The sequence below is a fragment of the Elgaria multicarinata genome, chromosome 11 (genome assembly GCF_023053635.1).
Source record: "Elgaria multicarinata webbii isolate HBS135686 ecotype San Diego chromosome 11, rElgMul1.1.pri, whole genome shotgun sequence".
Classification (NCBI taxonomy): Eukaryota; Metazoa; Chordata; class Lepidosauria; order Squamata; family Anguidae; genus Elgaria; species Elgaria multicarinata.
In genome coordinates this window covers 46,676,384-46,701,577 of record NC_086181.1, presented here as the reverse complement: position 1 = coordinate 46,701,577, position 25,194 = coordinate 46,676,384, and the positions used below count along the sequence as shown (strand labels likewise).

Here is a 25,194-nt window from a genome sequence, read left to right as displayed (position 1 = left end):
GGGAGAACTACACAATCACAACTTGTACACAATAGGCCGAGAACTGCCTTTTGCCCGCCGTCTATAAACCCACTTCATTCCAGTGAATTGAACGATTACAGACATGTTCTCACTGCTCAGGGGGGAAATGTCAGCAATAGATTGTTGGGCAACAGTGCAGCTTCTGTGAGAGAAGTGAAAGGCTGGGAGAAAAGACCGACTAAGGGTCAGAGAGAGGGCCATTGGATGCTTGGGTTATAGGGGACAGGCCAGGAGTTGCAGGCTATGTGGGGAAGAGGTCCTGGGGCAGGACAGTTATTGGGAGAAAGGAGGGAAGATTTGTGAGCTCCCTGAGAAAGAGGCGGACCTGGGGGGAAGCACGGGAGGAAGAAGGATCTTGGAATTGTTGTAGGATCTTGGAGAAGGATCTTGGAATTGTTGTAGATCACAAGCTGAATATGAGCCAACAGTGTGATATGGCTGCAAGAAAGGCAAATGCTATTTTGGGCTGCATTAACAGAAGTATCACTTCCAAATCGCGTGAGGTCCTGGTTCCTCTCTATTCGGCCCTGGTTAGGCCTTATCTAGAGTATTGCGTCCAGTTCTGGGCTCCACAATTCAAAAAGGACTCAGACAAGCTGGAGCGTATTCAGAGGAGGGCAACCAGGTCTGGAAACAAAGCCCTATGAAGAGAGACTGAAAGAACTGGGCATGTTGAGCCTGGAGAAGAGAAGATGGAGGGGAGACATGAGAGCACTCTTCAAATACTTCAAAGGTTGTCACACAGGGGAGGGCCAGAATTTCTTCTCAATCCTCCCAGAGTGCAGGACATGGAATAATGGGCTGAAGTTACAGGGTCAGATTCTGGCTGGACATCAGGAAAAACTTTCGGACTGTTGAACAGTATGACAATGGAACCAGTTACCTAGGGAGGTTGTGGGCTCTCCCACTCTAGAGGCCTTCAAGAGGCAGCTGGACAACCATCTGTCAAGGATGCTTTAGGTGGATTCCTGCATTGAGCAGGGGGTTGGACTCGATGGCCTTGTAGGCCCCTTCCGGCTCTGCTATTCTATGATTCTATGAAGGTGGGAGTCTGGAGGAAAGAGAGACAGAAGGAGGGACAGTGTGGAGATGAATGAAGTAGTGAATGAGAAAGAGAGGCCATGGCAACCCTCACACAAGATCCCCGGGTCAGGAGAGGACCTGGCAGATGGTGAGAATGGAGCCAGAGTTGGAGCAGAACGGGGAGGCGCTTGTTTGAGAGGTAGCTCAGGGTGCCTCTGAGCATGTAAGAAGTCAGAACCCACATGTCACTTTAAAATAAACGGTCAAGTATTGGCAGCTTCGTGTGTCTGGATCCATTTTAGACTAGAGCGGATGAGTAAGGTGAGAAGAAGCTGGAGAGAATCTCCCCAGAATGCAGTCTCAAATGCCTCCCGTCAAACCGCTCGCCCAGGGACCTCAGAACCTGTCTCCCCGGGGAGCGGAGGATGGCGGTCTGCCCCCCCTCCCTTTATTCGTTGATCTCCATCTCGCAAATCCAGCCGTAGAGACGGGTGCAATGGTCGTCATTCCAGCAGCTCCTGGTGGTGAGGTGGCTGCAGTCTTCACCTCCACCAAGGCCGTGGCCGTACCAGTTGTCTGGCTGATTTGAGCACCACTCCCTGGAGAAAGGACAGAAGCAAAGACGGGGAGAACCACTGGCTGTCACCCTTAAATTATCTCAAGGTTCAGACACTGAAAAGGGCAGTGGGGTGATTTTTGAGTTGTGACGTGGGGATGCAGGGGTTAAATTCTGGTGGTTCCTGGTTCCCCATGGAGCTATGTTTTGATTGGTTTCCCCCAGGAGAAGAGACTTCAGTGTGGTGGCCCCCTTCCTATGGAATTCCTCGCCTTTGGAGGACAGGCTGGTGCCTACATTGTGCTGCTTCTAGTGCCACCTGAAAACGTTGTTGTTTCAGGAAGCGTTCCTTGAGTTACAGGACACGGGTTTTTTTATCAGAACTAGTGTTTTATCAGAACTCAGTTTCTTTTGAAAAAAAATAGTAATCGAGTGTTTAATTCTTTTATCCAATCTGTTGTTCTATTATCACGGCTCCGAAATCTTTGGATGTGGAGTGGTATATAAATATTGTAAATAAATAATAAATAAATTCTAGGCAAGGGGAGCCAGGATTTCGGCCTAGTCTAATTTATTTACATGCTTTGAAAATTATTCATTTACATGCTTCGAAAAACCCTTCAGATGCCCCCAAGTTTAGGACTCCTATTCTTGATAAAAGCTTCAAGGATGGCATCACAGACAAAGGGAAATATAGAAAGTTGCACCTCATTGTAGCCCATATTGGCTGACCCTATGAAAAGGAGGACAGGGCTGCTGTATCTTTAACGGTTGTGAAGAAAAGGACACTGCAGCAGGTATCATTGTTATGCATGCAGCACCTGGTTTAATGCCCTCTTCGTCACAACAGTTAAAGCCGCAGGAGCTATACTAGACTGACCAGATAAACAAGGGGGCAGGGCTCCTGCAGCTTTAACTATTGTGATGTATAGGGAATTTCACCAGGTGCTGCGTGCGTATAAATGACACCTGCTGAAATTCTCTTTTCATAGAATCATAGAATAGCAGAGTTGGAAGGGGCCCTACAAGGCCATGGAGTCCAACCCCCTGCCCAATGCAGGAATCCACCCTACAGCATCTCTGACAGATGGTTGTCCAGCTGCCTCTTGAAGGCCTCCAGTGTGGGAGAAGAGCCCACCACCTCCCTAGGTCACTGGTTCCATTGTCGTACTGCTCTAACAGTCAGGAAGTTTCTACAAAACTATTAAGGATACAGGAGCCCTGTCCTCCTTTCCATAGGGTCAGCCTAATTTTGTCACTCTAAACTGCCAGTGCAAACTTTCCACCACAGAGAATGCTGAGGGACGGAGCGGCACCATTTTGCATCCCTCGTGAATCATGGCCAATTGGCATCTTTGGATTTTTTACTGGACATTAAGGCTGTGAGTCATTCTATCTTTTTCTATATTTATGTGGTGAACAGAAAGCAGATGTGCAGCACTAGGAAGTGTCTACTCTAGTAGGGTGACCCTATGAAAAGGACAGGGCTCCTGTATTTTTATCAATTGTATTGAAAAGGGAATTTCAGCAGGTGTCATTTGTCTGCATGCAGCACCTGGTGAAATCCCCTCTTCATCACAACAGTTAAAGCTGCAGGAACTATACTAGAGTGACCAGATACAAAAGAGGGCAGGGCTCCTGCAGCTTGAACCGTTGTGATGAAGAGGGCTTGAACCGTTGTGATGAAAAGGGAATTTCAGCTGGTGTCATTTGTATATATGGAGAACCTGGTGAAATTCCCTCTTCATCACCACAGTTAAAGCTGCAGGTGCCCTGCCCTCTTTTAAATCTGGTCACTCTAGTCTAGCTCCTGCAGTTTTAACTGTGGTGATGAAGAGGAAATTTCACCAGGTTCTGCATATATACAAATGACACCTGCTGAAATTCCCTTCTCTATGCAACTGTTCAAGATACAGGAGCACGGTCCTCCTTTCCATATGGTCACCCTAGCTCTAGGCCCTCCACCAGGCTGCTATTCTATGGCAAAAAGCTTCTGGCGTGCCTCGCAGTGCATTGTGGGTGGGTGGGTGAGGGGGAAGAGATGAGCGGCCATGATCCAACTTACTCCTGACGAACAGTGTAGGTCGTCCCGTCCACCCATTTCCAGCTCCCGCTGGCATCGGTCAAGCCGATCCACGTGGCTTGTGGCCTCACACGCACCGCCACAAATTGCTAGCCGGGAAAAGGGATAAAAAACCCACAGGGAATGAATGCAGCAGGCCTCCCCTCAGGGAGCGACGGGCAGGGCAGCACACGGGCCATGCTCCCGCCCAGCACTCCTGCCCGGTCCCGCCCAGGTTCCATCTCTAGTGCTCGATCCGAGGGAAGCAGTTCGGCCTCCTAAACCCATGTCACCTACTTGCTCCTCGTACGAGTTGATGATCACCAGGTGGGCGTCCCGCGCTTCACAGTCGGCTTTTGCGTCTTCCCAGGTCTTCCCTACCCTGGAGTCCCAGTAACAGCTTTTCCGAAAGGCCGCCCAGCCCCTGGGGCAACAGGCCTCTGGGCTGGCTGCAGGAGAAGACGACAGAGAAAGGTGAAAGGCGTCAGGACCAGCGCTGAGGAATCATCTTCTACCTGGAGCATGGAGGGAACCCTTGGGCTAACGCAGATCCCCCCCCCCCAACCTCTTGGCTTGTCGTTTTGACCATGTTTCTCCTTTGTTGAAATCTCTTCATTGGCTTCTGATCCCATATAGAATTCAGTATAACCAGGATGATCCGGGGTCTGGAAACAAAGCCCTATGAAGAGAGACTGGAAGAACTGGGCATGTTTAGCCTGGAGAAGAGAAGATTGGGGGGAGACATGAGAGCACTCTTCAAATACTTCAAAGGTGGTCACACAGAGGAGGGCCAGGATCTCTTCTCGATCCTCCCAGAGTGCAGGACACGGAATAACTGGCTCAAGTTAAAGGAAGCCAGATTCCAGCTGGACATCAGGAAAAACCTCCTGACTGTTAGAGCAGTACAACAATGGAACCAGTGACCTAGGGAGGTTGTGGGCTCTCCCACACTAGAGGCATCCAAGAAGCAGCTAGGGAGGATCTACACAGCGCTGTGAAGGCGCTTGTGTGCGCCTCCAGTGCACCCCGAAAGTCATTGTGTAGATCCTTCCACGGACTACGCTGGGAAGGGCGTCTCAGGTTCGTCCCTCAGGCTGGCCCCACCCCATCCCGGCCGTGGGCTTTATAATAGGAAATCCTTCCTCCCAATGGCCCGGGCTGAAGCATTTAACCTGTTGCTGCTGGAGGGGGCAGACGAGCAGTTAGTTCAAGCATCCTTCTCCCCTGCCCCCCCCCCCCGAAACGCCGAGGCAGCAAGGAGGTTGCACTCACCCGGTCCCCCGTAGCTCTGTGGAGATGAACCTGAGGGAGAGGCCGCTGTGTTGATCCATATCAACAAACCAAACCTAGCAGCTGGATCCACACCAGAGCCAGGCCTTTTGTAAAGCAACTGGGTCATCAGAATGCCCTAGCCAGCTGCTGGGGCATTCTGGGAGATGCAGTCCAACACATCTGGAGCGCCCCAGGTTGAGGAAGGCTGGTCTTAGGGGAGCAGCAGAGAGCCAGTGTGGTGTAGCGGCTAAGGTGTTGGACTGGGAGTTGGGAGATCCGGGTTCCAGTCCCCACTCAGCCATGGAAGCCCACTGGGTGACTTTGGGCCAGTCACAGACTCTCAGCCCAGCCTACCTCACAGGGTTGTTGTTGTGAGGATATAGTGGAGAGGAGGATAATGAACGCCGCCTTGGGTTCCTTGAAGGGAAAAAGGTGGGATATAAATGAAATAAATATAATAAATAAATGGTGATCATTGACTATGAAGAACTGGGGACCAATAAGGGATGGGTGGCCCCATCATGCAGGGCCGGATCTACACTACTGCTTTATAACAGTTTTGACAACTGTTGGGGCCCAGAACACAGAGCTCCATAGACAGTTGTCAAAACTGTTATAAAGCGCTTTAAAGCAGTACTGTAGATCCGGCCCAGTTCTTGCCAGCTACTCAGGAGACAAGGAAGGAGATCCCAGGAGATCAGTTCTCACGTTTACATGGCAAACCAGGTCCAGCTCCAAGTTTTTCAGGGGCCCTGAGCAAGTCTCCTTCAACGGGCTCTTAGTGAGTCCATCTCCTCATCAACATTGCCACCAGCTGCTCTGTCTTGCTTCTCAGCCTCTTTCTCATCATGGCTACCGCTTGCTTGTGGGCCAGACAGAGAGTCAGAGAGGAATCATAGAATAGCAGAGTTGGAAGGGGCCTACAAGGCCATCGAGTCCAACCCCCTGCTCAATGCAGGAATCCACCCTAAAGCATCCCTGACAGATAGTTGTCCAGCTGCCTCTTGAAGGCCTCTAGTGTGCAAGAACCCACAACCTCCCTAAGTCACTGGTTCCATTGTCGTACTGCTCTAACAGTCAGGAAGTTTTTCCTGATGTCCAGCTGAAATCTGGCTTCCTTTAACTTGAGCCTGTAATTCCGTGTCCTGCACTCTGGGAGGATCGAGAAGAGATCCTGGCCCTCCTCTGTGTGACAACCTTTTAAGTCCTTGAAGAGTGCTATCATGTCTCCCCTCAATTTCCTCTTCTCCAGGCTAAACCTGCCCAGTTCTTTCAGTCTCTCTTCATAGGGCTTTGTTTCCAGACCCCTGATCATCCTGGTTGCCCTCCTCTGAACATGACATGGCATCAACGGCTTCTCCTTATCACCACCAGCGTTGCCTGGACCAGGGCGAAAGGCTGGTGGAGAAGCAGGTTGCAATGCGGAAGGAGGAAGAGAAAGTCCAGGGAACTCTTGTCAGCGGGCCCCTGTTCGGTCAGGGGCCCTTGGCAGTGCCCTGTCATGCCTACCCTCGGTGCCAGCCCTGATGGGAACACGCTGAAACCTGGAAGGCCATCCCTTCATCCAGGTTTGGCCCCAAATCCAGGAAAATGCCTGTACATACAGCATTGATAAAGAAGGTTGAACACACCCCAAAAGGTAAATTCTTTCTGGTACCTTGGATACATTTGAAAGCTTCAGGGTATTTTGAAAGAAAGTGAATTCTTTCAAATGCACTATGTCATTTTAAATGTTTAAATGTTTTAATATTGGAATATGTGTAATATACTTTTAACTTGTGAACCGCCCAGGGAGCTTCGGCTATTGGGCAGTATAAAAATGCAATAAATAAATAAATTAATTAAAAATTAAAAAAAACTTTCGAATATCTCTATAGGTTGCTAATGTGCATGTTTTAAATTTTGTAATGCTGCCTTGAGGCCCAGCATTGGACAAAAGGCAGGAAATAATAATAATAATAATAATAATAATAATAATAATAATAATAATAATAATAATAATTGTCCTGTGCACTCAGGTGCTCTGCTTTGAATTCCAGATCCACTCCTGACCTGTTTTGTTCTGTTTAAAATTCTCCAGGTCACAATTCATGGTTCTAATGTTCCTCCGCAAGTCGTTCAGCTGGTTCTGGAGTCGTGTCCGGGCTGGAGAGAGAACGTTAAAAACGACAACAGCAGAATGTTTAGTGCATCTAATCGCAGCAGGGTTGAAGAGGAACATCCACACAAATTAGGAACATTTTTTTTAAAAAAAAAAACACCCTCAAGATTCAAACTTTCTAAGAGAGGATGGAAATTTGAATTTGTGGCTGTGCAGCACCCTGAAAAACACCTGGGATTTCTTCCCTAAAGTTTACATCTTGTCTGATCTTTTAAGGCAGCCTTCCTCAACCTGGAGCGCTCCAGATGTGTTGGACCGCATTCTGGGAGGTGCGGTCCAACACATCTGGAGCGCCCCAGGTTGAGGAAGGCTGTTTTAAGGCAATAATGTAGTATTATGGCCAATATGAGCTGCAACAAAACGTTGCAGTGTTTACCTAAACACCTGGTAAGAAAGTTCCTGTAAGCTTGGAATTTTCTCATAGCAGTGTTGGGGGCTTGCAAAGCAGGAGGAGGGGGACACCTTTACATTTTTTCCCCTCCCCACCTCACTGAAACTATGTTATAAAAGACTCAGGTTTGGGTTTGGCCGCCAGCTCTAAAGCTCATCGTTTTATTTCTATTCTAGCAAGCGGACCCAGCTTTGCACTAGTTTGAGCAGTCCTTGGTTTAATACAGCAGAGCCTACGAGCAGATTGACACAGCCTGCCCTGTCCGACACATTGTGCCTGGCCTGTTGGAGAGAAGCGTTGCCCGCTGACACCCCTAGCCATGGCCCCTGCCGTGGTGTACCCTGAGAGAGGTGTCTGTCTGCTCCATTTCTCTGAAGGGGGCTGACCCACAGCAGGAAAAGGGGGGCAGCCCTATAACTCTGCCCCTCCTCTGGCCACGAATTTCCCCCGGCTTCCAAATGTATGGTATGGTATGGAATGCTATGGGCTGCTTAGCAAAGGCTGACAACTAGTGGCTGAAAACGTTACTTCAACCACACGGCTGAAATTAATTCATGCATTTGATAAAATAAATCGCTCTGCGGTGCACACCCTTAGGGTCCCCTGAGTTTGCCTGGCAAGTTTCAGGGGTCTAGGTTTCACGGTCTTGGTGCTATGGTGCTGACAGACACACATCCTCATTTACTATCATAGATTAACAGGGAGTTGAGAGTTTTCAGGAAAACAGGAAAGCAAAATTCCTCAGGTAATGTAAGGAGTACTCATAGCACTAGCACACACACACACACTGATCTCGACCTCCAGGAAAATTCCCTCCCCCATTTCCCTCCCCCCAGCCTGCACCAATTGACACCCTTGTAGGTCCTGGGTGCCCGTAGATCACTGGTCCTTCCTTGGTGGACACAGCACCCTTAAGAGTAACCCTAACGGCAGCCAGGTTTGCACCGTACATCAGAAAACCAAGGGCAACTATCAGTGCCACCACAGCAGTGTTTGTGTAAACTGCCTAAGATAGGGTGACCCTATGAAAAGGAGGACAAGGCTCCTGTATCTTTAACCATTGTATTGAAAAGGAAATTTCTGCAGGTGTCATTTGTATATACGAAGAACCTGGTGAAATTTCCTCTTCATCACACCAGGTAAAGCTGCAGGAGCCCTGCCCTCTTTTAAATCTGGTCTCTCTAGTATAGCTCATGCAGCTTTAACTGCTGTGATGAAGAGGGAATTTCACCAGGTTCTCTATATATACAAATGACCCCTGCTGAAATTCCCTTTTCTATGCAACTGTTAAAGATACAGGAGCCCTGTCCTCCTTTCCAAATGGTCACCCTACATTTGCACCTTTGATATCATAGCCTTTTCTTTGATTTTTCATCATGGCTGTAATTAAATTGAAGGGCTTTTCAGGATACAGGCAGGAACTTTTGCCTTTAAAGGCTTAGCTTTGTTTGGCGAGAGCACAGGTGATTCTCACCGCCATATATCTCATTAGAAATAGCCTCGCTTCAAATTGGGTTTTTCCAAACATTAGCTACATGTTCATGTAAGCGGAGGCAGATCCTAAACGTTGTGAGTACTCTCTATTTGTTTTATGTTTCATCAGTGGTAAAGCATAGAATAGAATCATCGAATAGCAGAGTTGGAAGGGGCCTACTAGGCCATCGAGTCCAACCCCCTGCTCAAGGCAGAAATCCACCGGGATGTTTAGGTGTATCCCAGCCTTAAGATTAGCTATGTGTAAATATTTTAATTCATTCCAGGATGCACAGTACTTTCCACTGAGGGGAGTGACGTTTATATATCCTTTAAGTTTGGGAACAACCAGGTCAGCTCCCACCCCCCTTTTTAAATAATTCTTCTGAAGTGCATAACAGCCTGGGTAGGTTTAATTTACTTTTATATTACTCTAATTAAAATCACAATTCTTGTTCCTGTATCTGAGGCATTTACTATTGTTTTTAGGCATATTTCCAGCTAATTGGCCACTGAAGAAGACACCTTGTCAAAACGAGTTTGGTCTATGTTTATTGCAATCATTGGGCATGGGTTTTATTTTATTATCAGTACTGAATGTGTATAAAAAGTGCTCTCTGAAAATTATATTAAGTGTTAATTTTAAAATCACACAATGTATTAAATTTAGTTCCTTAACTTCTTTGTTATCTATTGGCGACGGGGCTTCACCTTAGTAACATAACAATAGGTAAAATCCAATATAAGCCCTACTTAGAGTAGACCCATTGCAATGAATGGGACTTAAGTTATAACTACTCTACTCGAAGTAGGATTCATGTTGGATTTTATGCAATAATCCATATCCATGCAGGGGAGAAGAGCAGTTATACATGCTGGCTTTTGCTGACTCACCTCCGTCCGACTCCTCAATCAGTTTTTTCACCGTCCCGTCAAATTGTGTAATTTTTGTGTCTGTGTCCGTTTCTGCAATGCACAAAGTACGGACGGGTGAGACTGGGAAGGAGCAGCTCCCACCTCCTTTCCTCTCCAGCCCTGTCGAGGAAATGTGTGAATGGGCTGTTTTATCTGTGCCCACCCTGTTTAGATGTAAGCCCCTTCTATTAGAAATTAAGTTCTATAGCAATTTGATCCAGACTGTAGCTGAAAATATATTGACCAACACTTGCTCAACCAACAAGTGACACATTAGTCGTAGTGTGAGCCTCTCAGCAAGGACAGGAAGAATCATAGAATCATAGAATAGCAGAGTTGGAAGGGGCCTACAAGGCCATTGAATCCAACCCCCTGCTCAATGCAGGAATCCACCCTAAAGCATCCCTGACGGATGCTTGTCCAGCTGCCTCTTGAAGGCCTCGAGTGTGGGAGAGTCCACAACCTCCCTAGGTCACTGCTTCCATTGTCGTACTGCTCTAACAGTCAGGAAGTTTTTCCTGATGTCCAGCTGGAATCCGGCTTCCTTTAACTTGAGCCCGTTATTCCATGTCCTGCACTTTGGGAGGACCGAGAAGAGATCCTGGCCCTCCTCTGTGTGACAACCTTTTAAGTATTTGAAGAGTGCTGTCATGTCTCCCCCAATCTTCTCTTCTCCAGGCTAAACATGCCCAGTTCTTTCAGTCTCTCTTCATAGGGCTTTGTTTCCAGACCCCTGATCATCCTGGTAGTAACCACAACCAGGATGTGGTTAAGAGTAGTAACCACAAAGGAACAGATGTTCCAAGATTGCAATACCCATCTACGTGTTGTTTTCCTAGTCTTAGAATTATCTGCCCTCTGTACATGCCTAAATGCCTTGCTTCTCATTGGTTATTGTATTGCAGAACTGTATTATGATTGGTGGGAAGGTTCTGCCATTGTATCTGATGGGAACTGACACTATAAATATGTTAGCCTTTCCTGAAATTATTGGGCAGTTCCTCAGGTCTTCTGAGACTGTCACCTTGCAGCGCTGCTCGTAATAAACCTTCTAAAGAGAGAGAAATTGTGTCTTGAGAGTCTGTGACCACCACTCAGCGAACCACGGGGACCCGCCCTTTCGGGTCCCACCACAGCCCTCCCCACAGCCTTCCCTTTAGTGCTCGGGAAAAGAAACAGAGTTATTACAGTGCAACTGAGGCTATTCTTCAGTATTGAGGCTGCACAGGAAGCAATGCAAGGGGCAAAAGGGGTGAAGAGCAGGCAGCTACTAATTAATAAGGCAGAGGACATAGGAAGTGCTGAGCTAGACAGAACACATAGCCATCCTGACTGGTAGCCTTCTCCTCCAGGAATTGTTCTATTTTAAAGCTGCCCACATTAGCGGCCATCACTACATCTTGTGGCAGCAAATTCCAGAATTTAACTCTTTTCTGTGTGAAGAAGTCCTTCCTTTTATCTATCCTGAATTGCCACCATTTAGCTTCAAGGGATGGCCCAGCTGGGTCCTAGGATGAAAGAGGGAGAAAAACGTCTCCCTATCCGCATTCTCCACACCTGGAATAGCTTTATACACCTCTAGTATCATGTCTCCCCTTACTCGGCATTTTCCTAACCTAAACAATCCCAGGTGTTGTGACCTCCCTTCATAGGGGAGATGCTCCAGCCCCTGGATCATTTTGGTCGCCCTTTTCTGCACTTCTTCCAACTCAGGAAGAAGTGCAGAAAACCTTCTGGTCAGGAACCAGAAGGTTCGCCCATATAACACCTGCTCTGGTCCGCTTGCACTGGCTGCCTGTATGTTTCCGAGCCCAATTCAAGGTGCTGGTTTTGACCTATAAAGCCTTACATGGCTTGGGACCACAATACCTGACGGAACGCCTTTCCCGACGTGAATATACCCGGTCACTACATTCAACATCTAAGGTCCTCCTCCGGGTGCCTACTCCGAGAGAGGCTCGGAGTATGGCAACAAGGGACAGGGCCTTTTCAGTGGTGGCCCCCCGACTCTGGAACGATCTCCCTGACGAGGCTCGCCTGGCGCCAACGCTGCTATCTTTCTGGCGCCAGGTGAAGACTTTCCTCTTTGCCCAGACATATAGCGGCACATCTTAATCACCCACATGTTTAGTTTTTTAACGGTTTCTAATGCTTTATGTGTGTGTGTTCTGTGTTTTAGAATTTTAAATTTTGTATACTCGTTTTTATCTTAATTTTAGAATTTCTGTAAACCATCCAGAGAGCCCTGGCTATGGGGGGCAGTATAGAAGTGTAACAAACAAATAAATAAATAAACTCCACAATATCCGTTTTGAGGTGAAACGGTATATGTATGAAAGCAGTATATAAAAGGCAGGAGCCACACGACTGCTTTATGGTGGTAGTGAAGTGCACTGACAACTGTTGGGGCCTACTGACACATATACTGCTTTCATACCACTTTCACAGTGGAATATCCTGCTTGGTGTGGATGTGTCCTGGGCCCCAACAGTTGTCAGTGCGCTTCGCTACCACTATAAAGCAGCCGTGTGGCTCCTGCCTTTTATATACCGCTTTCATAGCGGAATATCCTGCTTGGTGTGGATGAGTCCTAAGTGTGGTGGTATCATAGGGTTGTAGGAGGGTTGTCCCTCACAAGCCCAAGTTCCCTTTCCTGGTCAGTCGTCACCAGGAAGAGCAGTTGGGATTTTTTTTTGTCCCAACTTTACATCTCTTGACATTTGCTTTCGTTGAACTGCATTTGCCATTTTAACGCCCGTCCCCCCTGGTTTGGAGAGATCCTTTCAGAACGCCTCACGATCCCTTTTTTTGTTTTAACCACAGCACCAAATAATTCGATGCCAAATAATTTGATGCCTTGGCCACAGCAAAGGGGCGTTGCAGGATAATATAATAGTAAGTTGCTGCATGGAGTTCTGTTTTAATTCCGCTTCCAGTTAATCGAGGGAATCCGATGATTCAACAGCATGATAGGGGATCAGGTGTGGAAGCAACTCATAAACCAGAACAGATTTTCAATTTCAGTTCCAATCCACGACGCCTGCTTCACTTACCCTGGCGCTGTAGAGTGGCCACCTGCTCAGCAATGGTTTGATTCATGCTTTTCAAACTTGCCTTCATCCCCCATAGCTGGGAGCTGAAGGAATGACCTGGAGACGGGAGGAGATGAAAAGAGAGAGAGAGAGGTAAAAGTCCGGTTCCCCACAGCACTCTGCCTCCAACGTTGTCCCAGATTTTGCACATCCACGAGCCCAACGCTGCACAATCGCTTCAGCGCTTCGCACCACTCCTGCTGTGTCCTGGGCCTTTCCCTTGATCTCTGCTGCACCGTCCCTCATTAGCCCACTCACCTTTGGCGCCAAATACAATGACCACGAGGGTGAGGATGACGCTGAGTCCCAGCAGGATCAGAACCAGACGACGGCTTGGGCAGAGGCGCCGGGTCCATGTTGGGCTTGGGGGAAGCCTTGGAGGGGCTGAGGAGAGAGAGTGCAATGATCAGGAACCCATCCTAACCCCCGTGACGCCTTTGGCTAAGCGCCTTACGTCTTCTCTGGGAACCCACACTGTCTTTATCAGTTTCCTTTTGCAGCTAGGACAAAGCTGCAGCCAGTGTTGTGATGTTTATGAATATTCCAAGTGATTCCTTTGCAAAACTGTCAGAATGTTTGCAGTTCAGCCTCTGTGAGAGAAGAGGAAATTGTCACTCAGGTGTGGAGGAAAGCTGTCTCACACTGGCCTTAAAGTAAGTGTGGGCCACCTTTCTTCTGCTAAGTGCCACATTCCCTCATGGGTAATATGTTAAGGGCCACATGACAGCAGTGTGTGGGACCAAAGTCAGCAGTGGGCCCACCTGCTTTAGGCCTCGCTTGGCCACAGTTGCCTGGAAGTAGAATTAAAACAGTGGCTCTGCACAGCACAATATAGTGCCACTTTATCCCCACAGTTAAGATCCTGCTTTAATGTTGCTCATGAATAAGCTCATTAAGCGAAGGTCCCCAACAATTCTAATTAGTAGCTTTCTCCTTACAGCTTCTTCCCCTTTTACTACTGACAAATTAAGGGGCAATTCGTCACTAATCCTCCAGGAGTACTGAGCAGGAAGCATAAAAGGGGTAGAAGCTGCAAGTAGGAAGCTTTTAATTAAAGGCACAATAGCCCTGAAAAACCTAAATAGCGCTTTACCAATCCGCATGGACAGGTTGGCGGTGCAACTGTTCTTTATTGTACAAAAAAAATCTCCACAAATCAAGTATGGGGGAAATGTGGGGAGACAACACAGAGAAAGCCAGAATGCAGCCATTTGGCAATGACATGATTTGAATTGAACTGAGGGTGGCAATTCCAGGGAAAAGGGACAATGTGGAAGCAACCTAGGCTTTAGAGCTCCAGTTGTGAACGCCAGTCATTTCAGGAGTTGGATCTGATAGTACTGGGTGCTTATTCCATGGTGGTCAAGATTCATTGAATCTAAATACGTGATTCCCAATTTGGAATGGGCTGTGCTGCTCCATAAAACATGCTGGCTAGGGGATGCTGGGAGTTGTAGTCCAAGACGTCTGGAGGGCACCAGGTTGGGGAAAGCTGTCCTAGTCCACCTCTTTAAGACATTAATGACAAATGCCACCTGGGCTACGCACCTTTTCGGACAGGGCTTCCACCCTCCTCATCTGCATCCGAAGATGTGAGGTTGTGGTAATCCTCAATCATGGTGAGTCTAGAAGAGGGTCAGGTATCTGGAGGAACAGAACAGCATTTGTGTGGGCTCAGTGCGAGAGGGAATTTTTTTCAAAAGACCAATTCAGCACTTGGACCGACCACCATGTTGGCCATGGTGGGACATCCATGGAGCACCTCAGCCCTTCACTTCATTAACACGACCTTCTGTACAAGTTAAGTAGGACTTGCAGAAGGGATCTCCCAGGAGTCAGCTCTGTGTGTGCCTTCTCACTCTCTGCTGCACTCTAAGGCCCCAAATCGCTTTCCTGTGGTAGCCCCCTCACCTCTTCTCTCTAGAAGGGACCACAAAGACGTCACCAACCCTTCCTCACCAAAGTCACAATTCTTTCCAGGCGCTGAGGGCCTTGTCAGCTTCCCCAAGGCTCGCCACAACTCACAGAGAAGCTAGTAAAGAGAGAAGGAGAAAGACAAGCAGAACAAGATCATTGTGGACTGGTAAGTATTCTGTATTCCTCTGAAAGGCAGGGAATCTCCTTGTCAACTAGGGCCATAGCTAGACCTAAGGTTTATCCCTGGATCGTCCAGGGGTCAAACCTGTTTATCTAGGTGACACACAGGGGATCCAGTGCTCAGGCAGGGGCGAAACCTGGATGATCCCAGGATAAACCTTAGGTCTAGCTGTGGCCTAGGTTGGATCGGGGTAATGTAACTCCTGAATAGTGAACTGTTTTTCAGGACTTTTTTCCACTGAGTTACCTTGTTCCTTTCCACAATAGGCTATTTTTTAAAAAATAAGTGAGGGATGTTTAAACCAGACCACATTTAATAAGATGAATTCACCATCTCGCTCTCACTCTCCCTCTCACACACACACACTCATTTCCTTGATCTTTTCGCCCGCCACATCTGCACTGCATTTCTGTATATACGCCTCTTAAGAGACCCTGTCATCACGCATTTGCCAAAGCAGGCTCCAGTCCGCAGAAGCATGTACAGTTTGACCCGCTAGACTTTTTAGGTGCCAAAAGACTCTGTTGTTTGCAACAAGAGGCCAAAATGGCAACCATTCTAGAATCGGGGAGCGTTCGGATTTGGTTTAGAAATGATTCGCCTTCTCTGTTCACCCTGCAAACCCAAGGGCTCGGAGATACTTTCCAGACTGAAAGGCCTTTTTAGCACCAGCCATGTGCAAACATGCCCTAAGTCCCCTATGCACCAATGCCATGGGGTTGTTTTTCCCCGCTCTACCAAGCCATCGCCTACCCCAGTGAGACTTCTCACGGACTTTACTCACCTTGATTTCCAGAAGTGTGGCAGCACGTCACCACAGGGGAAAAGAGGAATGCGTTGAATCTGGGACTGGAAGGTTGTCCGTCCTTCCTTTCTCCTCTGCCTTGTCTCCCTGCTGGGGTTCAGGACAACTCCACGGGCTCCGTTGGTTGACTCCCTGGCACGCATCCACTAACGCTCTCGCCCGCCAGTGATCTTTGTACTGTCAATATGCTTCTTCCTCCAGCAAACGATCACATTTAGAGCTTTCCAAAAATCCAGCCCAGGGTCAGGCCCATCAAAAGGGAACGCCCCACCTACGTTGCATGTCCTCTAAGGCTCCCAGCCCCACAGCCCCCTGAGAGCCACGCTGCCACCAGCTCCTCCCTTGGGCTTCCTTTAAAAAGTGGAAGTTTCGCTTTGGGCCTTACCCCCAAAGGAAGGAAACAAGTGGAGTACAAAATGTGACAAAGCAAACGCACATTGACAGTTCAGCATGTGAAAGGAACTAAAAGTAAAACAGGCAATAATATTGCAATGCCACAGGACAAACCTATTCTGTGATCACACTTAGAATACTTGCCACATCTCAAAAAGGGATATTGTAGAATCATAGAATAGCAGAGTTGGAAAGGGCCTACAAGGCCATCGAGTCCAACCCCCTGCTCAATGCAGGAATCCACCCTAAAGCATCCCTGACAGAGGGTTGTCCAGCTGCCTCTTGAATGCCTCTAGTGTGGGAGAACCCACAACCTCCCTAGGTAGCTGATTCCATTGTCGTACTGCTCTAACAGTCAGGAAGTTTTTCCTGATGTCCAAATGGAATCTGGCTTCCTTTAACTTGAGCCCGTAATGGGGGAAAGTGCAGAAAAGGGTGACCAAAATGATCAAGGGTTTGGAGCAACTCCCCTACGAGGAAAAGTTTCAAAGTCTGGAAATGTTTATCTTAGCAAAAAGTTGAATGTGGTGGTGGTTACATAACAGAGATAAATAAAATTAGGCATGGTGTCGAAAAAGTGGATAGGGAGAATTCATAATACAAGAATCAATGACGTCAAGTACCGGGAGATTTAGGACAGATAAGAGGAAATCTTTCCTGACGTGGCACTAAGGAATTCGCCTACTGCAAGATGTAATGAAGGCCACCAGATTGGACGGCTTTAAAAGATACATTCATATTACAGAATATGGCTATCAATAGTCACAATGGCTATAGATGCTGCTTCCAGGGTCAGAGGCAGCATGTCCTGAATACAAGTTTCTGGGGAGCAATAGTGGAAGAAGGGGCTGCAGTTCAGTGCAAGAACCTTCCTTTACATGGAGAAGGTGCCATGTTTGAATCCTGGCTTCTCCAGGTGGGACTGGGGGAAACTCCTGCCTGCTGCCAGTCAGTGTCGACAATACTGGGCTAGATTGACCTAGGGTCTGACTCAGTATAAGGAAGTTTCCGATGTTAGTATGAGGCTGCTATTGACCTCATGGCCTGTTTGTGGGCTTCTCATTAAGGCATCGGGTTGGCCACAGTGTAGAGTGACCAACTGTCAGGATTTCCCTAGATTTGTCCGGGTTTTTGTTCTATCCTGGGTGTCAGGGGAGATTTTCTGTAATTTTCTATAATGTCCAGCAATGACCCACTTTCCCCTTTAAGGATGCCATTAGTGTGATGTAGGGGAATGATGCACTTTCCGAAGGCACATCACCTCCCTCACTGCTCCAATTGAGGCCATTTCTGGACATTATAGAAAAGGCCCTGATAAGAGCAGTGGTGGTGAATGATATGCTTCCCCCTTCTCCCCTCCAATCGGGGGCTTAATGGCAGCTGCTTTTCTCTCCCTCCCCCACTGGGTGTCCTCTTTTTTGTTTTCCTAAATATGGTCCCCCTACTACTGTGGGAAACGGGCTTCTAGCATAGGTGGACCATCTTGTTGGATCCAGCAGTCCTCTTCCTCTGTTTTTCTGGGACCTTACACCAATCGCAGGCCAGACCCAGGAAACAACCCTCCCATTGACTTCATTGGGAGGGGACCAACATCCCCAAAGAGCTGCCTCCCACTGACCCATGTCCTGCCTACATCACCGCAACAGAGCATAGGATGTGGTTTAACTCACCATCCATTCACAAGCAGCTGTAGCTAGGGAGACCACAAGTCAAGTCACGGTGGAGTAGACCAGGAGGCCACCGTTCTCTGGCCCCATGTGTGTAGCGAGTAGCATTTTTATTTATTTATTATTATTTCTTTATTAAATTTATATACTGCCCCATAGCCAAAGCTCTCTGGGCAGTTTACAAAAGTTAAAAACAGTGAACAAGTACACAAAAAAAGTACACAAAATTTAAAACCATCAAAATATAAAACAACAGTATAAAACAGAATTTCCTACTTTTAACCCATATTGCTTTAAACTGATACTTATCCCACAAAGTGCCCCAAATTTCCTCCTCTGTGTGGATTCCAAGGCCTGTTTCCCACACCATCCAGAATGGGTCACTTCTGCCTGTTTCAGATGCTACAATCCACTAAGGATTGTACTTTATTTATTATTTTTTATTAAATTTATATACTGACACATAGCCAAAGCTCTCTGGGCAGTTTACAAAGGTTAAAAACAGTGAACATTAAAAAGTATACAAAATTTAAAACCATCAAAAATATAAAAAACAGTATAAAACAACAATAACAACTTTATGCTTCCATAAGGAACATGCTGTAACTGAAATCCTGTCCACATTCTAGGCATCCAGAGGGCTTCTGGACTGTTGTGAGTCCTTTGATGCAACTTAAGATGGCTGCTCCGACAGAAGCTTTTTCCGTACTATGAGCATTTATAGGGCTTCTCACTGGAATGAATTTTTTCATGTTCCTTAGGAGATGTGCTGTGAGCAAAGCTCTTACCGCACTCTGGGCATTCATTTCTGACCATCTATCAGCTTTAAGCATTTTTTGAAGTGTGTAACCATTAAGCTTTTCACTGTGAGATTTTCCTGAATAAAAGAAGTCTTGCTTATTGAATGTCCTGGGTCAGTTTGCCAGCACCTGTGAATGCTGGAGGGAGCAGGAATCCACGACAGTGTGGCACACATGTTGAGCTCACAAGGGAAGAGTCTGGCAAGGGGAAAACTCTGGAGTCAAGACGCTTTGCACAACAGAGGCCACTTTGCACAACAGAGGTACTGGTTCCCCTCTATTCAGCCCTGGTTAGGCCTCATCTAGAGTATTGCGTCCAGTTCTGGGCTCCACAATTCAAGAAGGACGAAGACAAGCTGGAGCGTGTTCAGAGGAGGGCCACCAGGATGATCAGGGGTCTGGAAACAAAGCCCTATGAAGAGAGACTGAAAGAACTGGGCCTGTTTAGCCTGGAGAAGAGAAGATGGAGGGGAGACATGATAGCACTCTTCAAATACACGAATGGTTGTCATGCAGAGAGGGCCAGGATCTCTTCTCGATCCTCCCAGAGTGCAGGATGCGGAATAACAGGCTCAAGTTAAAGGAAGCCAGATTCCAGCTGGACATCAGGAAAAACATCCCGACTGTTAGAGCAGTACAACAATGGAACCAGTGACCTAGGGAGGTGGTGGGCTCTCCCACACTAGAGGCCTTCAAGAGGCAGCTGGACAACCATCTGTCAGAGATGCTTTAGGGTGGATTCCTGCATTGAGCAGGGGGTTGGACTCGATGGCCTTGTAGGCCCCTTCCAACTCTGCTATTCTATGATTCTCTGATTCAACGAAAAAAGGAATTGCTTCAGCTTTGCCTGCGGAGAGCGCGCTGGACAGTTCCCAGGGGACCCAGTGGATGCTGAAGAGATGGAGGTGGGAGGTAAAGGATCAACTTTCAGTGGAGAGCGGGGAAGGATTCTCCTCCAGCTTTCCAAGAACTATCTTGCAACACAAACACACACCACTTCCTGAGCAGCAAGGAACTGTAGGGTCAGCTCTTCGGAGTTTCACTTCTATGAGTTTCCCGTGAACGTCCCACTTGGTTACTTCCGGGCCGCCTCCTTTCTGTGGAACGGCTGTTTTTGTGCACTCACTGCTAATTCTTCGTATTATTTAAAGCATTTTTTCACTTTACTCTTCATCCAAAATAAAAAAAAAAGCCTCCCTGTGGAACATGAAGAAAAACAAGACTGTCCTAGAATGATCAGACCACAGAATTTTAAAGTTGGAAGTGTGCATTATAACCCCTTAGTCAATGTTTGAATCTTATTCATTTATTATACTTTTAGATTGCACAGGAACTTCAGGTACTGTACAGTTAGCTGTACAAGTAGCTAAAGCATCCCTGACAAATGTTTATCCAACTTCTGCTTAAATATCTCCAGCGAAGGAGACCCTACCATCTCCCAAGGAAGACTGATTCACTGTCAAACAGCAGTTACTGTTAAGATGTTTTTCCTAATGTTATATCGTAACCCAGTACAATAATCCAGACTTACCATACCTAGAGTACACCCATTGAAATCAATGAAAGTTAAGTTTGTCATTATTACGTCTCATTGATTTCACTGGGATTACCCTAAGTACAACTAAATGTGAACCTCCAAGTTAGATTACTGCAATGCACTCTATGTAGGGCTGCCTTTGAAGACAGTTCGGAAGCTGCAGCTCATGCAAAGTGCAGCGGCCAGATTGATTTCGGGAACCAGAAGGTTCAACCATACAACACCTGCTCTGGTCTGCTTGCACTGGCTGCCTGTATGTTTCTGAGTCCAATTCAAGGTGCTGGTTTTGACCTATAAAGCCCTACACGGCTTGGGACCACAATACCTGATGGAACGCCTCTCCCGACATGAATATACCCGGTCACTACGTTCAACATCTAAGGTCCTCCTCCGGGTGCCTACTCTGAGAGAGGCTCGGAGTGTGGCAACGAGGGACAGGGCCTTTTCGGTGGTGGCCCCCAGACTCTGGAACGATCTCCCTGACGAGGGTCGCCTGGCGCCAACGCTGCTATCTTTCCGGCGCCAGGTGAAGACTTTCCTCTTTGCCCAGGCATATGGCAGCACATCTTAATCACCCACATGTTTAGTTTTTTTAAATGGTTTTTAATGCTTTAGGTGTGTATGTTCTGTGGTTTAAACTTTTAAATTTTGTATACTTGTTTTTATCTCAATTTTAGAATTTCTGTAAACCGCCCAGAGAGCTCTCGCTATGGGGGTGGTATATAAGAGAAATAAATAAATAAATAAATAACCCAACCCAATGTTCTCTCTCTCTCTCTTTTGCAATAGAATACAATATTCACTTGTGCTTTGCCTGCCCACAACAGAGGCATTTCAGGGCTACTGTGTCTTTAGTTAAATGCTTTCTCCTTGCTGGTTCAATGTCCCTTATCAGCACAACCTGGAGCTACAAATGGATTGCCCTGAAGTCAGTTTCAGTTTTTCATGGGGTGTGTGTGGGGGCGGGGGATGGCTTTATTGGTTTCCTTGCTATTTCACTATAAAAGAACTAATGAAAGGAAAGCTATAATTGAAGCACGTGTGCACACACGCACCCCTTTTGCAGGGAACACGGGATGTCTGAAGGAACATCACTAACGGTCTAGCTGTGCTGAACAGGAAGCAATAGGCGGAAGTAAAGGGTCAGTGTTGCAGCACACCTTGCTGAACGGGACAGACTTGTGAGTAAAGTTCAGAGCTAGTCAGAGGCCGAACGGCCACAGCAGAAAACCCATATGCAACAGCTACCTGGAAAAAGACACCATGTACAGGTGTTTCTTTGCGAATGCTAGAAGTCTCTAAGCCAAGAAGGGAGAGTTAAGATGCTTAGTTTTAAAGGCGAACATAGATGTAGTGGGTGTAACGGTAGGGTAGGCATAGTTGGGCCGCCCCTGAGGGCCCACCCACCCTAGCAGCCCCTGCCCTGGAGTTGGTCGTCCTCTTCACCCTTGCAACCTGTTTGTTCACCTGCCTCTCACTCTGGTCCAGACAAGGGTGATGATGAAAAGGAGGAGTAGGAATTACCACCGCCTCCTTGCTCTTTTCTGCCTGTCAACCAAGCAAGTGGCAGCAAGAAATAATAATAATAATAATAATAATAATAATAATAATAATAATAATAATAATTTATTGCATTTGTATAGCGCCCCATAGCCAAAGCTCTCTGGGCAGTTCACATAAGATAAAAACACTTAAAAACAATATACAAAGATTAAAAACCACAAAAACAAGCAAAATACACATACATTTAAAACCACTATAACAACTTTAAAAACAATGAGCCAAAAAACAGACCCACGGTGATTACATATTGCTAAATGCCTGGGAGAAGAGAAAAGTCTTGACCTGGCACTGAAAAGACGACAATGTTGGCGCCAAGCAGGCCTCGTCAGGGAGATTGTTCCACAGTTGGGGGGCCACCACAGAGAAGGCCCTCTCTGTTGTCGCCACCCTCCGAGCTTCCCTTGGAGTAGACACCCAGAGGGGGACCTTAGATGTTGAACATAGTGTATGGGTAGGTTCATGTCGGGCGAGGCGTTCCGTCAGGTATGGTGGTCCCAAGCCATGTAGAACTTTATAGGTTAAAACCAGCACCTTGAATTGGACTCAGAAACATACAGGCAGCCAATGCAAGCGGGCCAGAGTGGGTCTTACATGCTTGAACCTTCTAGTCCCAGTTATCAATCTGGCCACTGCATTTTGCACAAGTTGCAGCTTCCGAACCGTCTTCAAAGGCAGCCCCACGTAGAGTGCATTGCAGTAATCTAATTTAGAGGTTACCGGAGCATAGACAGCTGCAGCCAGGTTATCCCTGTGCAGATAGGGGTGTAGCTGGGCCACCAACCAAAGTTGGTAAAAGGCACTCCATGCCACCGAGGCCACCTGGGCCTCAAGTGACAGAGATGGATCTAGGATGAGGAGGAAGACCAACTGATGACAGTGGCCGTGAGAACACGGATTCACTGAGGGAGGGGACCCCCATGGAGGGTCTCTTGTTCAAGGGTCCTCTGAAACCTGGAACCGGGACTGCATAGCCAAAACCTGGTGGAATAGAGAGAACTAATTATTTTTGAATACGGACTCTATAAGAGGGACAGGAAATTGTGTGCTGGAGGAGGCCTCACATTGGTCATGAAGGTGGGCATAGCGTCATAGAGACAAGAAACTTTAAAAGAGCACCCTCCTCCATAAAATCACTGCGGGAGACAACACCCGGCCCCCAAAATAATCTAGTGCTGGGAACATGCCCTTGACCCAAGTGAGCAGGAGATGAAGAATGAAATCAGGAAGACGTTCAAAGGGGAAAGTGTTGTAGTATTTGGTTGACTTCAATTACTCTCATGTAGACTGGATAAATGCATGTTCTGGTCATGGCGAAGACGTTTAATTTCTCAATACTGTAAATGCCGGTGCTATAAAGCGGTTGGTCATGGAAGCAGCTGGGCCCCTCTGGACCCTCGACAGCATTAATTCACACCCAGGACCCTTGTGTTATTGACAGTGTGGTTCATGAGCACTGACAACAAAGCCATTATGATGGGAACTGTAGTCCGACGCGTCTGGTTGATGCCCGTTTGAGGAAAAGCTGGTGTGAGGGATGACAGTCTCAGCTGAGACAAGATGGAAAGGGTCAAGTGAGATAAAGGGGATCTTACGGAGAGCTTCCTGTCCGTCGGAATCTGTGGGTTGAAAACTTGACTCGTGACCGAAGGATGCTGAAGAAAACCACAGTGAATTCAAATGATTTGGGGTTTCTATGAATCCAAGCTGCGGACCGTCTTTTTTCGAGTCATGCGGGTTATGTGGAATTCAGGAACAGTTTTTCACGTTTGCGCTAATTTACACTTGTGCTAATGTGGATTGCGCAAATGTGTTAATCCCCATTAGTTAATGCTCATTAGTGCTAACTGGCAACTGTACATTCGAAGTAATGCGAATTAGTGCAAGTAGAGCAAAATTCTGTGTGTGTGTGTGGGGGGGGGAATAATCCAATTCCGTCAATGAGTGGATGACAAAATGAAAATCCCTTGATAATCCACAAAACACAGACAGAATAGATTTAACAACATTCTTAGATCGCTACTTTGGGTGCCATGCCATGGAAGGATTAGAGGGCAGCTAAACAAGAACTTTATTGACTTTCTCAAAGAAAGACAGAATCAGAATAAGGAGGAGACGGCTGTAACTCCTCCAGATACAACTCATTTCATTGCCACATCTACAGTGACAATAATATCCACACATGTATGCATTTAAAATAAGCCATCATCGAACACAGGCAGTTGATTGGGGTGTGTGTGTGCTGGAGAACCTCCCCAGAGGTTCCACTCCCATACTTCGATCTTGGAATTGTTGTAGATCACAAGCTGAATAGGAGCTAACAGTGCAACAGGGCTGCAAGACAGGCAAATGCTATTTGGGGCTGCATCTATAGAAGCATAGCTTCCAAATTGCATGAGGTACTGGTTCCTCTCTATTCGGCCCTGGGTAGGCCTCATCTAGAATATTGCGTCCAGTTCTGGGCTCCACAATTCAAGAAGGACGCAGACAAGCTGGAGTGTGTCCAGAGGAGGGCAACCAGAATGATCAGGGGTCTGGAAACAAAGCCCTATGAAGAGAGACTGAAAGAACTGGGCACGTTTAGCCTGGAGAAGAGAAGGCTGAGGGGAGACATGATAGCACTCTTCAAATACTTAAAAGGTTGTCACACAGAGGAGGGCCAGGATCTCTTCTTGATTCTCCCAGAGTGCAGGACACGGAATAACGGGCTCAAGTTAAAAGAAGCCAGATTCCAGCTGGACATCAGGAAAAACTTCCTGACTGTTAGAGCAGTACGACAATGGAACCAGTTCCCTAGGGAGGTTGTGGGCTCTCCCACACTCGAGGCCTTCAAGAGGCAGCTGGACAACCCTCTGTCAGGGATGCTTTAGGGTGGATTCCTGCATTGAGCAGGGGGTTGGACTCGATGGCCTTGTAGGCCCCTTCCAACTCTGTTGTTCTATGATTCTATGAATAACCAGCTGGCATGGGCCACCAGAGGCTGTGGCTCAGTGGGTAGAGCCCTTGCTTTGCATCCAGAAGATCCCAGGTCCAGCCCCCAGCTTCTCCAGGTAGGGTGAGGAAAGATTCCTGCCTGAAATCCCTGGAGATCTGCTGCTCCTCCCACCAGTCAGTGTGAGCCATATTGGGCTGGATGGACCGAGAGTCTGACTTGGTAGAAGGCCGCTTCCTTTGGCTGGGGATTATGGGAGCTTTAGTTGGACACTTCTGGAGGGTTAGGGCAGGCTGGCCAAGCTTCTCTCTCAAGGGAGTGGAGGTGGAAGGGCAGCCATCTGCCCTTAAACCGCCTCTTGCAAATCCGGCTGTGCAGGCAAGGGCAGTATCTGTCGTTCCAGAGGCCATCAGAGCTGATGGTGACGTGGTCGTGG

The 25,194-nt window shown here is 47.4% G+C and overlaps 1 protein-coding gene across 1 annotated transcript; it reads right to left on the bottom strand.

Annotated features, from left to right (window-relative positions):
- Positions 1 to 395: 395 nt before the first annotated feature.
- On the bottom strand, positions 396 to 14,890 carry LOC134406959 (asialoglycoprotein receptor 1-like). Its single transcript, XM_063138660.1, has 9 exons — positions 14,878 to 14,890; positions 14,515 to 14,610; positions 13,225 to 13,350; positions 12,928 to 13,023; positions 9,854 to 9,925; positions 6,987 to 7,079; positions 3,960 to 4,111; positions 3,666 to 3,772; positions 396 to 1,643 (listed from the first exon to the last, which is right to left on the bottom strand). Exons 2-9 carry the CDS (start codon positions 14,582 to 14,584, stop codon positions 1,493 to 1,495), a joined length of 867 nt encoding a protein of 288 aa, XP_062994730.1. The 5' UTR covers positions 14,585 to 14,610; positions 14,878 to 14,890; the 3' UTR covers positions 396 to 1,492.
- Between the last annotated feature and the right edge of the window lie 10,304 nt (positions 14,891 to 25,194).